The sequence below is a fragment of the Candoia aspera genome, chromosome 18, assembly GCF_035149785.1.
Source record: "Candoia aspera isolate rCanAsp1 chromosome 18, rCanAsp1.hap2, whole genome shotgun sequence".
NCBI classification, from domain to species: Eukaryota; Metazoa; Chordata; class Lepidosauria; order Squamata; family Boidae; genus Candoia; species Candoia aspera.
The window spans coordinates 6021154-6036650 of NC_086170.1; the positions used below are offsets into that span (position 1 = coordinate 6021154).

General features: G+C 45.9%; 1 protein-coding gene across 3 annotated transcripts in view; it reads left to right on the plus strand.

Moving 5' to 3' along the window:
• The window catches only part of MORN1 (MORN repeat containing 1), a 72708-nt gene that overhangs the window by 37124 nt on the left and 20087 nt on the right, over positions 1-15497 (plus strand). For 2 of the 3 annotated variants that reach the window (XM_063317487.1, XM_063317489.1), the window contains 2 exons: positions 8023-8169; positions 9138-9210. In XM_063317487.1, coding sequence (XP_063173557.1) covers positions 8023-8169; positions 9138-9210 — 220 coding nt within the window. Of the gene's footprint in view, positions 1-8022; positions 8170-9130; positions 9211-15497 lie in introns of all 3 variants that reach the window. The other variant, XM_063317488.1, reaches the window with a different exon arrangement.

Genomic DNA, 15497 nt, shown 5'->3' on the forward strand with positions numbered 1-15497 from the left:
CCATTTAAAAAAGAGAGAGAGTTTAAAGATAACTTTCGCTTCCAATTTAGCCTGGAGAGGGGGAGAAAAGAAGGAAAACTGTGAAGCTTTGTCTCTCATTGAGGCTGAATGAGCGTGTCAGACGAGGACCTGCGGTGGCATCTTTCAAACCACGAAGACAGTCCACGCGCACAGGCAAATTTGCTTGCGCTCAGAAGTACAGACTGGTATCAGAACGGCTGGCACAGTCACAGGCTAGCGTAGATATAGATGGGCACCATAGTGACAGGTCCGTATCAGAAGTGTAGCACGCTCCCAGGCGAGTCACACCCCAAGTTTCCACAAAATTGCAGAAAGCTGTTTTGGGAATGACTAAGAATAATGAAACGCTGCAGCCCCCTTCATCTGATGCAGACCTCTTATGGCGAAAACGTATGCCTTTTAGTTAAATGCGTTAGTCAGAAAAAGAGCTGGCAGACTTCCCATTTTTGGCCACCATAAGCTAACACGGCTCTCCTCCGCCAGTGAAGCAGCCAGTGATGTCCAGAGCCTCAGTCTTGAAAGCATCTTACTCAAAACTGGGGCCCTCCAGTGGCCTTTCATGGTGGGAATTCAGGAGGATGTTTTTATGCTCAAGTTACCCAAAAGGAAACATGGCTTGGTTTGTATCCCCCTCTCCCAGGCTCACGGACTGGTATCTTAGTCCTAACTTGGAGATGAAGGAGAAACAGAGACTGGGGAAATTCGGGTCTGCCAAATTCAGACTGGAAACAGGCACTCTGGAAATGGCAGGGGTTGCTATTTGCTGTAAAAGCTTCCATGGTTATGGAGCCGATCAGCCAAAAGTACAAGGGTAAATTGAAAAATGGGAAGGAGAAGAAATAAAAACGGAGCATAAGTGATACTAATTGCCTGTTAGAAGAACTGAAAAGACTTGGCAATCCAATCGGCATTTGAGAGCAGCAAGCAGTTCTCTGGGAGTAAATCCCTTCAATCTGATAAATGGGGAAATATAAGGACAGGCTGGCTTTCAGAATAAAGTGGCGTTTTGGGGTTTTTTTTTATAGTAATTCTTATTAAAAATTAATTAGTGCAGAAGAGAAAAAAATAGAAAAGAAAAACAGAAAAGAAAGAAAAAACAAGAATAAAGTAAAGAAAAAGAAAAGAAATATACTGTTTAAAGAAATGGCTTCCCCCTTCATCACAACAAGTATATTTTTTGCTGTACACCACCCGGAGTCACTTCTTGTGAGATGGGTGGTCATATAAATTTGATAAATAAGTATAAACAATTTTAGTAACTTATTAGCTTCTCTTAAAATATAACAAATGATCTTCCCATATCCCATCTCTTATCTATAAACAAATCTTTAAAATCTTGTCATTTCAGTCCTAATCAGCAAAAGTCCATTAAGGGTTACCTGTTATGAGTATGGATGGTGAGCAGGAGGGGGCCCCTATCCAGGGGGGAAAATGCATGCATAGTTTAGAAGCTTTGAACTGTCCTTCAAAGAAACTCAGAGCAGACCTGCCTTGAGTTTTGGGTGTATCTGTCTGGGTTTCCCACACTCCTTCAGTTTGGTAGGATTTTCTGTCTACTATAGCAGTTAATAAACACTAGAGACTAATTTCTTGTCTCAGCGTGGTTTTTTGCTTAAGTCAGGACATTACCAGAGATAACAACTTATCTATTTTAACCTTGATCAAGTAACCCAACTTTATATTGCTTCCTTTTAACAATCTTGATCTTTAGTCCCTTCAAATATATTTTTTTTTCTATCCTGCCTTTATTATTTTTATAAATAACTCAAGGTGGCAAACATACCTAATATTCCTTCTTCCTCCTATAACAACAACCCTGTGAGGTGAGTTGGGCTGAGAGAGAGGGACTGGCCCAAGGTCACCCAGCCGGCTTTCGTTTCTAAGGAGGGACTGGAACTCTCACTCTCCTGGTTTCTAGCCCGTTGCCTTAACCACTAGACCAAACTGGTCCTAGAACTTGATTTCTTTTCATTTTTTCCTTTGTCCCTTCTCACAAAATTCTTCAAAACTTTAACAGGTCTCTTTTGTAAATCCAATATAGAAAAGTTATCCAGGTCACTCTTTTGGTTGGTTATTTGTCTATCCCTTTTAACTATTTAGACATCAGCCGATTTCATTTGTATGTCCAGCATAGCATCTTTTTCCATATCGTTCTTGTCACCTGTCATTTTTATATCCACTTTCAGATCAGTCTCAGTCTTGTCAGGTACAACTTGTCCTCTTCCGTAACATCTTTTAAACACAGTCTTATCTATAGAGGCAGACACTTTCAGAATTAACTTCTGGGTCTGTTGCTCAAAAATAACTTTCAGTATGTCCAATGTTAAAGTATTGTGCTCCATTCTGTATTAGTAAGTCAAATTTACGTTGTGTTCTCCTTTACTTGTAATCTTTGGTTCCTTCTGGTTCCCTCTAGTCCCATCCTATCATGTTTTTTTTTAAGAGAATTCAAAGCAAAAACATTTTCCCGCAGGAAGGATTCCTATAATTAATTTCAAAATCTTATGTCAAATCCCTCTGGACCCTTAGTCCATTTGTAACTTTCCAAAATCAATGTTCTAATTACCCTTTTGCTGTTTATTAAAGAGAAAATTAAGTCCTTAAACCTGTATTTAAATCTTCTTTCGCTAAGGATTGAAAGAAACTCACCCAGTGCTATAAAACTTGTCAATCCAAAGGTTCCTAATAGCTGAAAAGCATTTCACAAGCAACTTCCGAAAGCATTTAGAAAGGGAAGTATGCGAACCCAGTGTCCTTTTGAAGGCGCCGACCGTGGTTTGAGCAAGATGGCAGTTCCCTTATCTCCCAGAGCTCAAAACCCACTGGAGACCGCTGTCTTGCGGTCTCCTCTCGAGGAGCAACCGCCTGGAGCGCTTGTGGCTGATCTCAAGTCCTCTCCTCGTCTGGAGAGGAGTTACGAAGGGCCGGTCTACTCACCAGCTCTTAATTCTGCCACGGGTGTCAGCTCCACTTTTAGCAGATCCGCCTTCAGTTCGCCGTTTCTCCCCCGGAAGTCCAGAATAAAGTGGACTTTTGTGCCAAGGTATCAAGATAATGTTAGGGGAAGAAGGCAAGACTGCAAGACAGAGAGAGAGACAGGGTGGTGTCCCACAACTCAGAGGCACTATCTCAGATTCCAGTCAAAAAGACTAAAGCACAGTGGGCACGCTCAATTTTCAACCAGATACAGCAGTACTCCCCTACAGATCTGTCGCATAAGAAAATGGCCTGTGCTGTAGGCCTTGTGTGAAGATTCTTCCTGAACAGGCTCTCTGCAGTGCAAGGTGCACTGAAAACCCATGTGGCTGGTGGCTGCTAGCTGCTGAACAGACACGTTCTGCTTGGGCAGGGACTGGTTTCTCACTGAATGCCTAAGCGGTTGAGTTTAAACCAGCTTAGCCCCGAAGACTTCCGCTGAGCCTTCCAAACCAGCGAAAAGGTGTTCTGTGAAAGCAGCCTTAGGTGGGAGGTCAGTAAGGTTGCATCCAGTTAGTACTCAGATGAGAGACCGTGAGGAAATTAGTACTGGGGTAAGAGACTACCTAGAGCTTCAGGCCAAACTGAGAAACTGAATGAAGTCTATTGGAACGAGGCGGCGGCAAAGTTTGTCCCTCCTTTAATAAGAAAACAATATGGAGATGCCTGTGAGGCCACCAGCAATTGCGTCTTCGCCTCTTCCAAGAGATGGACCTTCCTTAGGCAAGAAAGACATGTGAGCTTCCTTTCCGATTCTACGTGAAAGCGGAAGAAAAAGAAAAAATCCTAACTCACATCAGATGCACATCTGGCCCTTGCTGTGGCTTCTAATATCCAAGATCAACCTGACCTAGAAGCTTTAAGCCTTTTTAAGTGGCTCTGGAATGGTAGGCCTGTATTTTACGTTAAACACAAAGTTGATCCACAGGGGTGGAAGTTCTAAAGGTACAGGGATATCTAAGATCCACAGAGTCGGCAGAAATCTCATTATTCAGGGGGTGTGTAAAGAGAGCCTTGCCTTTGCAGCAAAATCAAGCTGCCTTTTTTTTTTTTTTAACCCCAGAATTGTCTCTCTCCAGATGTGGGAAGATTGCAGGGTGAACACATTCTTGCGGGAGAGCCAAATCACTGCATTTAAAAATCTAGCAAGTCACCAAGAAGCCTTCTCCTGGGCACTATACTGTAGGTTTTAATATGTAGGGAGTGATTTTTTTCTTTTTTTTTTTGGGTGGTTGAACATGGAAAGGGTTGATCTACTCTCCTCCTGCCTTGCTTGCAACCTACCTGTACTCTACGCCAGGGTTTCTCAACCTTGGCAACTTTAAGATGGGTGGACTTCAACTCATGCTGGCTGGGGAATTCTGGGAGTTGAAGTCCTCCCATCTTAAAGTTGACACGGTTGAGAAACCCTGCTCTAAGCCAAGCTTTCCCATTTAATTCTGCCAGTTGTATATCCTTCACCTGTAACAGATTCCCTTTCCTCCCCTGGTTTTCGATTTCCATATGTTCACTAAGGTGCATGCAGCCCAGACACGGTGAAGATGGCACAGAAACATTAGCTGTTTGTGTTTCCTTGCTTTCTGCAAATGAGGCTGCTCTCAGCTCTGATATGCCACTGAGGGTCCTTTTGAAGTTTAAGGCTGTTAGCTTGGATGGACACGGCTGAAGGCAGCGTTACAGCAGGATGTTGGACTGACATTTTGGCCTTCATCGCTCTATGGTTTTTTCAGCCAGCCCTGAAAAGCCAAGGGTTTGTTAAATCCTTACTCTATATATTACACAAAGGGGAAGGTTAGGATTTCCTGTCTGGAAACCTAAATGTCCTTATGGAAAACGTAGCTGTTTTGCTTCAACAGTTCTGCATTGGAGGGATTACAAACGCAACCTGAAACCAAATGTTCTGGGCATCCTCGTGTCCTGGGAGTGATGCTCTGTTCATGGCTTCCGCAGGAAGTTCCTTTCCACCCCTTTACCTTTTCTGTTCTTATGGGGTTTTTTTTCTCCCCGATGGTTGCAAAATATCCCGTGGCTTCTGGCATGTCAGTTTCGATTGAGCTAGGCAAGCGTGTTTGTGCATTTGTGCATGGCTCCTTCGGCCGCATCAGAATCAGCATTATTAGAGGGAGCGTTCAGAGTTTAGGCTTGTTCTTGTTTTGATGTCAAACTAAAATTAATCCAGCCCTCTTTCCTGGATAGATACTGTGTTTACCTATCTTCCCATAATATCGACTGAGCATTTTCCAGAGAAGGTGTCTGTCGACAGAAAAGGCAGTTGCCCCAATTTATTATTTATTCCGTATTCTGAGAGAGGACGAGCCAGCACATTTTCCCACTCATTCCTGCAATTTGTTAAGATGCACCCCGATCTGCCTCATTTCCAGTTCTCTCAGCGCTTAGTGAGCTTTGAAACGGGCTGGGAACAGTCTACGGCTAGGGCAGATTTCTCGATGACAGTTGTGGCCTCCTGGCACCTTTTGGATGCCTTTGGGCGTTGTTCAGCTTTGCCCCTTCCAACTGAGGGTAGTATCAAGAGATGGAATACGAACCATTTCCAAACGGTGCTTTTTTTTTTTTTTTTTTAACAATTTGCACCAGCCCAGACTCGATTTTTTAAGCCTTATCTTAGACAGAAAAGAACATCAGGCACTGGCAAATTTCTCCAGGTTCTGCTTATTCCAAGGGATGCATTTTAGCCTCGTGACATAATAAGGCCTGGAATGAAAGGGCCTTGAGTGTGGCAGCTCCCGCAGAGCTGGAATCGCCCCGTTGAGCTGAGACAACAGGTATCCCCCTCCTGTGGGGAAAAATCATGTGTAGGGGCTGTAGCCCAAGGGCAAATCTGCCCTCCTCCTTTGTGGAAGACAAGTTTTAAAAAATGGCCGAAAAGAGATCTGATGCTCTGCATCACTTTCGTTGCCGCCAGTCGATTTTTAAGATTTAACTTCCTTGCTGTGAAGGTAGTATGGCCAGAGGTGTGGAGCCACTCGATGTTCACCAGGATCCCGAGACCCAGGAGGGAAGCTTATACAGTCCAAATGGCCTTCATTTCCTTCCTGTGGATACTTGGCTGTGTTGAGGCTCGGCATCTCCTCCTTTGCCCACCTCCCACCTCATTAATTAGTGACATTTATTGGTAATTGAAGCAAGCATTAAAGGCTAATGAACGGTGTCTGGTCACCTTTAAAGGGAATACCTGTGCAACTCTGAAGGACCCCCAGACCAATCTTTTTCTTTCCTTCTTTTTTTCCCGCTGAGAGAAGGCTGCATTTCGGCACTGAGGTCAGCTGTGATCGGCCAATAACTCTTGATGGCCGACGTTAGAACCTGGACCTCCAGCTTAACAATAATCACTCTTGTCATTCTCAGTTACAGGTGCTTATGGGTGATCCTGTTTCTCCCCTTTGGCTCCCTTTCTTTCCTTCCCCTCCTTTTTTTTTAGTGCCCTACACAGGTGATTAGCATGTTGTAATTGAGTTGGTTGTAAAAAGGATAATTAATTGGCATTTCACTCCCGTGGAGGAGGTCAAACTGCCCCATCTTCGGTCATTACCGGACTAGTCATCCTGCTCCTGACCGCCCTCTGTTCCCCAAGGTGATGAGATGATCTTTCTCTTGCTGATCAAGACATCGCTGTCATAATCAAAAGAGACACAGAGGGAGGATTTGAGGGGTGACACCCATGCAGTGGGATTCTCCACACTTGGCTTGGCTGGATTGTGGTGCCTGGGCTCAGCGATGTTTAAAAAGGCATGGCTGGCCATTGGATGGGGGAGCGATGAGCGCCGTTTGGCGCCGTTCAGAAACGTGAGCAAAAGGCTTGGCGGCTACTGGGAAATAAATCCATTTCCTACCCCTGAGCTCTGCAGTTTTGAGAGTGGACCTTTGGGGGCAGCGAGGGGCTTGGAGAACCCCAGCTGAGCTGCCCCTCTGAGGGGCTGCCCTGCTGCACAAGCAGCATGGAAGCCTGTGTCGAAATGCACCTTCCCTGCCCCATAGCTAACCGGGCAGGTCAGACAGCAGCAGCTGCAGTGCCTTTCTTGAAAGCTGTTAGTGCATTAAGGGATTGGAAATGATGCTGTAAGCAATCCGGTTTCCGTTCGTTGCTCAGAACATAAATGCGCCAGGACAGCAAAAGCTAATGAAGAGCGATGGAGAGAGAGGTGTTAAAAACGGATGTCCTTGTAAAAGGCGCAAGGCTAACTGTCTAAATGGAAGGCCGTTTTCATGACCAGGCAGAAGGCACGGGGGGCAGGGGGGAGGCACAGCACCCAACAACATAATTGTCTTTGTTTTAATGGGAGGAGACCTAGGAAAACATGGAGTTTTCCGCAGAGAGCGTGCTGAAAGAGGAACCTGTGGTTTCTTTTGAAGGAGTGGGCCCTTTCCGACGTAGCTCTGAATGTTTGCTTATTGTGCAGTCAGACCAACAGACGGCATAAGGAGATTGCAGCTCTCCTGCTCTTCCCATTCAGCGACCACAAAGGGGAGGGGAGGGAATGATAGGAGAAAATAAGGAAGTTTGAAACAGCAGAAGCCGCCTATATTTGCAAGGCAGTGCCCACAGATATCTCCTCAGAAAGGTGGTTTATCCACAAGTAAGGCACCGCAAGGTTGGCAGCCTTAGGATTTGGAAATGGAGCTCCTTGAGGCTCATTGGGCATCCTTCATTCAGTCCTGCTCTTTGCAAATTAGGATAAAAGGTGGTGGGTGGGGACAGGAAGAACAGGACATCAGTGTGTGACAAGTAGATGAAAAAACCCGCTGACCTGGCTGGAATGAACCGTACTCCTTGGGAAGCTGGTTAATTTTCCCCTGCTGCCAAGATTATTCCAGGGGACTCGGATGAAGAAATCGAGCCCTGTGTTTGTGCTTTTGGATTTAGTGGGGAGGGGTACTGGTTGTGGGTCCCTGGTTTCCCTGCCTCCCTGCAAGAAAGAAAGTTAACAAGGTATTGATTGTTGAATGGCCACTAAACAAAACAGGGTGAGAGAGATTAACCGCAGATTGTTCTTCTTTATCCTACAGAAGGAAGCCATACCTACGGTTTTCCCCATTTGCAAAGGAGCAAACATGGCTGGGCCACCTTCAGAAACATCACCCTCGCCTCTCTCCTGGCCGATCCACTCCCTGATCCACAGGCTGGCAAACTGCCTGAAGTAAGAAAGATCAAATGTACAGGGTGCGGGGCTGACGTGGAAAAAGGCCGCTTCCCCTTTTCTCCAAATCCCAGGATGCCCTGGAACGCACCCCTCCAGGATTTTTTACATGGAGATGAGGAGCTGTCCCTCAGCCCCTCTCTTATCCTGGTGATGCCCCTTCCAGGATCCTCTCTGCAAGCTGTGTGAATCCGCAGGAGGGTCAGATGGCCCAGACACCACCCAACCCCAACATCCTCAAGACTCTCAGTTGCTCCAGCTTCTGGCACCTGCCCTCAGACCTCCTGTGTTATGAAACGAAAAAAAGAAACTAAAATCCAGTGTTTTGCTCCAAGTGATGCCCCTTAGCCTAAGTACCATTTAAATGTTCCACAGGACCATGCTTCTCCAGGATGTCTCCAGAATTAATCTAATCCAGTGCTTCTCAACCTTGGCAACTTGAAGATATGCTGGAAGCATATGCTGGCTGGGGAGTTGAAGTCCACACATCTTCAAGTTGCCAAGGTTGAGAAACACTGATCTAATCAGTTAATCAGTTGACACGCCCTTAAAAAAAACTGTATTATATTGTAAAAGGTAAAGGTAAAGGTTTCCCTTGACATTAAGTCCAGTTGTGTCCGACTCTAGGGGGCGGCGCTCATCTCCATTTCAAAGCCGAAGAGCCGGCGTTTGTCCGTAGACACTTCCCATGGTCATGTGGCCGGCATGACTAAACGGAATGCCGTTACCTGCCTGCCGAAGCGGTACCTATTAATCTACTCACATTGGCATGTTTTCGAACTGCTAGGTTGGCAGGAGCTGGGACTAGCAACGGGAGCTCACCCCATCACACGGATTCGAACCGCCGACCTTCCGATCGGCAAGCTCAGCAGCTCAGCAGTTTAACCCGCAGCGCCACCGCGTCCCTTACATTATATTGTAGTGTCTCTTTAATGTTGATCTACTGTTTTTCATCCTCCCAACTCTCATCCCTGCAGAGAAAAGTTGAAAAGCAAAGTGCCAGGGCCTCTACAGAGGAAATGGAGGCTTCCACCATGGTTAAGGCCAGAAGTAGCAGGTATGTTCATCTTTCTTCTTTCTCAGAAATTGGAGCCGGCCCTTCTTTAAGGCAAACTGAGTTGTGGGGGTAGGGGGTGGGGAGATGTAGATTTGGCTGAAATATGAAACTGCTGCATAAATGGGGCCAAAACATACTCACTGTCTGGAACGGAGGTACTGGCTACCAAACCCTTCCCTCCCTTAAAATTTAATTTCTAAAACTGCTTAGGTTACTTGCAGATTTTTTTTTATGTATAGTGTGTCATAATGTGTTTATTGGCTTCTGTAATAAAAGATGTATTTTATCAATGTGACTTCCTGCACAAGTCAAGTAGGATTCTTGTCAAGTGTGTTTGTGAAATTTCTCCATCTTTATAATCTCCCTTTCTCCCACCTACGTTCTTTGTGGATGAGCTTGTAGTGACTCCTTAATATTTATTCTCTTTTTAAACACTTGGCATGCTTTTGTTGACATGTTAACCTGAAATCTCAGCTTTTGTGTGCAAAGCACAACCTTCACCTATTTTTCCCCATGGAACCTTTTGTGCTTCTCATCCGGAGAGTGCCGAAATTTGCCACAAATTGAGAGGACTTGTTTGGGGAAGGGGTCAAAAAACACACTGATAGCAAAATGGATTCACTTCACTCTGTTCTCAACAAGCAAACACGTGACACACGGCAATAGGTGGCAGCACAATAAACTTCTGGAGTGGAGACCTCTTTGCAGAAGCTATTTAGTCAGATCCTTGACCCACCTCGGTTCTTCTGCCTGACGGTCAGAATTCTTTCATTAACCAGTGATACCTTCATAGTCAACAGAGGAACCTGGCCTATTTCAGAACAGAATTATCTATTCTGTTTGGCAACAATTCTCCAGTATTTCAGGGAAAGAGCGTTCCCATCCTTCTAACTTGAAATGTCTGGGTGCTTTTGCTGGCATGGTGACTTTGACTCAAAGTCTAACTGTGGATCGTGTGCTCAAAACTCTTTGTTTTACTGGCCTCCGCAAGCCTTACAAACTAGTTTTCCAAGACTCTGGCCCATCCGTCAGAGAGATGCTCAGTTTTGGAGTACGTGGCCAAGATGTGTAACACAATGGAACATCCTTCTTTTTTGTTTCGGATCTCGCGCATAGAGACATCAGGAAGAAGTCTAGTCTCACATCTTCCTCCTGAGGAGTTAATGATCTGAATGGAGGGTGATTCATTAATTTATTATATGAAGAAGCATTCTGCCAGGGGTGCCTTTCAAGCAGCTTGAGCCCTCTTGAGACCATGGGGCAGGACAGATCTACCTCCACCACTCTCTCATTGTGGTGGAATGTGACAGAGGCCTTGGAAGACGGGGGAAGAGATGCCGCCTAGGGAACGATCAAATGAAAGAGGAAGGAGCCTGCAGCAGAGTAACGGACGGAGGAAGAAACTTAGGAGGAGCCTGCCCTCATTACTCAGGTGGTAAATAGGGAGGGCTGACATCAATCTTGCAAGTCTGAAAGTACAAATCTCTCGCCCGTGGCAACCGGTTCTCATTTAGGACCATGCCACCATGCCATTTAGAGAGCCGTGTCATGACTCGATTGATTTGCATTAGAACAGTTGGAGTGGATTGTGCTGTGTTGCTCCCCAGTGTAAGAAACATAGTTATAGCAGGAAATAAAGGGAAAAGCACAAATGTCTATGAAGCTCTGGGACCTAATTTTAGGTATCGTAAACTTCTTTCCAAAATTAAACAGGATTATTTCAACATTCCAGGCCAGGCTAAGCCACGTGGGTTGGAACAACGGCTTCGAAAGCTCCTGCTTCCCAGATTAATTTCTCCATGTATTAGCAGTATTGACTTTAAAAAATCTGAGATTTTTATCCAGTCAAGCACTGGCTTAATATCATGGGAGCTGTAGTCTAGCCCATCTGCCACCGAGCTTTGAAATTTAGCACATCTTTGGCAGGGGGCAAGAAAAGTTGAGTGGATGTCCTCTGGGGTCCCTTCCAACCCTTATATCCTCTGATCCTGTGGAATTACAAAGAAGCTGATTTTGGTTGGACATCAAGAAAAAGGACCTCACTGTAAGAGCTGTCCAACAATGGAAGAGGCTCCTTGGAGGTGGTGGCTTCTTCTTCACTTGGAGGTAAACAGATGCCCATGTCAGCTTGCGGTTACTCTTGACAGGCCTTAGTGATGACTCTTCCATGCTGGGATGCTCTCCCTCTCAATATCCATGATATTGAGGCTTCTCCTTTTACCTCCTTCCGTCCTCTCTTAAAGACCTCGGCCTCCTCCATGGAAGCATCCTCCTTTTGGCTTTGCCCTTGTTTCTGCTGTCTTTCACCATGAAAACAAAGGTCTCCTTTGATATCATTTTATTCTCTGGGAGGCATTGTGCATCGTGACTGATTGCCCACTGCTTCAAGATTTATAACAGGGAAACCACCTACAAATAATTCGAAAGGAACACAAGAAGTCCTTTAGTGGCAGGACCACGAGGACAACTTGCAGGAGGAGAAGTCAATTAAAAAAAAAACCCTCACTTGGCTTGAATTGATGGCCTCATTAAGGTCAAGGATCCCCACCGAGAAAGGGAACACAGCCTTTGAAAGCGCCCTGGCTTCACAAACAAGCTTGCTTTCAGCACACCCATAACATTTTTTCGGCCTCAAGAGCCCCATTCAAAAAGCACGCATGGTTTTGATGTGAGTCACAGATGACTGGAACGTTGGCATCGTATGATCCCCAAGATCTTGCTCCCCCCATCTGCTCTTCAAAAATATATGTATTTCTGGATAGGGGATGGGGTAGGGAATTCCCATCCCACTCCCCCCCATTTATTGTTTTAAGAAAATTAGATTCAGCTGTGGCAGCTGAGGGCATTTGTTGTTTTTCCATTGCAACGATTGCTAAGCATCAGCCCTGCAAAACGTGGAGCCAATAAAAGCTTAAGCCATCTCGCTCAGCTTTACGCTGCCATCTTATTTTGCTTTTTCAAATGTGATGTCTCCCTGCCTCCCTCTCTCTCTCTCATATACACACACACCACCAAGCACTCTGTGGAATTTTTGAAACCTGATCAAGATCCCAGCGAGTTCCCAAATGATGTTCCTGGAGCAGCTGCTGTGGCTGTTTGAAGTTGATTTAATGAGCGCAGACTTGGGGAAGGGTGTGTGTGTGAGATGGCAGCAGTTTCCCCCGGCTAGCAAACTTTCCAGTTGGCCCAGACAGATGGTGCACCTGCATTTGATCCCATGCCAGGCTAAGATCGGGGAGACCTGTGTTCCCTTCCATCTCCTCCCAGCCCTGATCCTCCCTGGTTGACTCTGCTGCCTTCAGCTCCTCGCAGGGGCAAAACAGGACACCTTGTGATGGCTCTTGAGACGGCATTTGTGAGAGGTGACCAGACCTGGACCGTGCTGCCTTTTGCTGTGCTTGCCGACGTTCCTGGAAGCAAGGAAGCCGGGGCATGAATCCAGGATGAGCATGAGCAATGCTGGGCAGTTGCCGAGGCTGAAAAGAGGTCCTCTTGTCAATTCCAGGCTCCTCCTGCCTCTGCACCATCATCTTCATTGCTCCTTTTCAGTTGTTTTTTCTAAGGAGTCTATGGTGAGCTTTAATCTCATGACTTATTTTAATCTGCTCAACACATTTGCTCCTTTCCTGAGCGTGCAGGATGCCCCGAAGCATCGATTTGCAGCCAGGCTCCCTTGACATGCCAAGCCTCATGCATCTCATCCTGTCCCCGCCCAGGATCTACTCTCACAAAGTTTAGCTCGTCCTTCCAGTCCTTAACCCTAATCCTGACCAGTGTGTTGTGTGAACACAGCCAGAAAGGGGGATTTCGAAGATAAGTCACCCAAGGGCACCTCATCTCTTTTTTGGACCTCCTGCTAGATTCATTTCAGCCCTGGGCAGGGAGATCCTTCCTTCCCAAGGTTGCAGGCCCAGCTGGCTCTGGAGAGCAACATAAGATTTGCTTGTTATCCGCAGCCTCTGATCACCTGTTTTGTCGGGGGGGGGGGCTTGCAGAACCCCTCGAGATCCAGCGTCTAATCCAATCAGCCTGCTGATCTATGCCCCCTCACACGTTAGAAACAAAATACTGAAAATGACCTTGCAAGTAATTACTCATTTGCTGACTGTTAGCAAATGACACCAACGAAATCGGACACGCAGTGTAAGGCATTAATAAATGCTTTCCTCTTCCTCGTCCCTTTCACCCTTCCCACCCGCTCTTCTTGCTCAGAAAAAAAAAATTAATTAAGACTTCCTTGATTAGTCATTTAATCAGTCTTTAAACCAATACAGATGGAGTCAATTTTTTTTTTTTGAACACTTGAATAGATACTTGATGCTACTGTGAAACGATGCGTTCCCTTTTTTTTTTCGTTTGTTCTGCTTGAATCTCAGCTGTTAGGCTGAAAGAAACGAGACAGGACTCGCTTCTGCTCCGAACTGCTGAACTTGAGTCTTGGACTAGAGCAGCCGTCTGTTGCTACATCTGAAACAGGATCAGTTGATGTCTTCATGGTAAAGTTCTCACCCTAACAGGCTTTTATCTTCAGAACAGCCCATGCCATTGCTTCTCCATAGTCCCTGCACTTACGGGCCAATGCTTTTTCGGGAGATTTTCCCTGGTCCAACTTGTCCAAGGAACTTGTCAAGGGCAACACCTATAAACGGAGCAAACAATCAGCAATACAGGTAGTCCTCGCTTAATGACCACAGTTGAGACCAGAACATCAGTTGCTAAGCAAAGGGTCATTAAGCAAATCCAACCCTACTTTACGACCCTTTTGTGCAGCGGTCATTAAGCGAATCACCGTGGCCATTAAGCAGACCACATGGTCATTGAATGAATCACGTGGTTCCCCGCTGACTTTGCTTGCCAGAAGCTGGCTGGGAAAGTTGAAAATGGTGATCCCGTGAGCATGGGATGCTGCGATGGTCATAAGTGCAAATCGGTTGCCAAGCACCCAAATCATGATCACATGACCACAGGGACTCTGCAATGGTTGTAAGTGTGAGCACCAGTTGTAAGTCGTTTTTTTCAGCACGGTCATAAATCTGAACCGTCACTAAATGTATGGCCATTAAGTGAGGACTACCTGTAAGTATTTTGAGAAGTAGCCCAGCTTCAAGTGGTTATTAAAATGTTACCTTTCTTCTGCAGCGCAAGGGGTTTGTTTAAATAAAACCCCACCGTATAAGAATTTGGGGAAACCTTGGAAAAAGACCATTCAGATAACCCCAAGTTATGTTGCTGCCTGAACTAAAGGTAAAGGTAAAGGTTTCCCTTGACGTAAAGTTCAGTCGAATCCGACTCTAGGGGGCGGTGCTCATCTCCGTTTCTAAGCCTTGGAGCCGGCGTTGTCATAGACACTTCCGGGTCATGTGGCCAGCATGACGACTCGGAACGCCGTTACCTTCCCGCCGAAACGGTACCTATTGATCTACTCACATTGGCATGTTTTCGAACTGCTAGGTTGGCAGGAGCTGGGACGAGCAACGGGAGCTCACCCCGCCGTGCGGATTCGAACCGCCGACCTTCCGATCGGCAGCTCAGTGGTTTAACCCGCAGCGCCACCGCGTCCCTGCTGCCTGAACTAGGGCAGTAAATAATTCCTCATTATATCAAAGTGCATCATACCAAAGTGAGCCAAGTTAGTTTGGCACAGGAGGCAGAAGAAAACTCAAAAAAAAGCTTCCTCCCCTCCCTGCCAGCCAAGATATAACCATAACAAGCAGTCCCTCCTTGGGAGGGAGATGGGCAGTGATAAAATTTGATAAATAAATAAAATAAATAATATCTTCATTTCAACAATGGCCGAGATGATACCTTCATTCTTTGCCCTTTCATGGCCACCTGAAGCAGTTGCCTCATGATAGGGCCGGGATGACACACCCACACACACACACACACACCCACGTGTCTAACAGGGCCAAGCTTGGCAAAAGAAGCCTTCCAGAAGGAAGGCCTGATGTGTACTTCTCGTCTTTCTTATTGGGATGAAGGAGAAAGGACTGAAAAATGTCAGGGGGGAAAAATGCTGCTAAAAACGGGGATTGTAATGACGGTGGACAGTGCCAGTTGCAACACAACGGAAGTGTACAAAAAAGTAATTAACCAATCATTCTTTTCTCCATTTGTTCACCCATGAGCAACGCATGTTGTTTGCGCGTACCCATCTGCTGCGTCCTTGTTTCCAAACACAAAATACTTTTTTTAAAAGTTGGGTGTTTTTGGTTGCCCAGTTGTTTGGGACCCCCCCACCCACAGCATCCCTCCCTTTTCCTTTTCCAGCTTTTTAGAAGGAACAA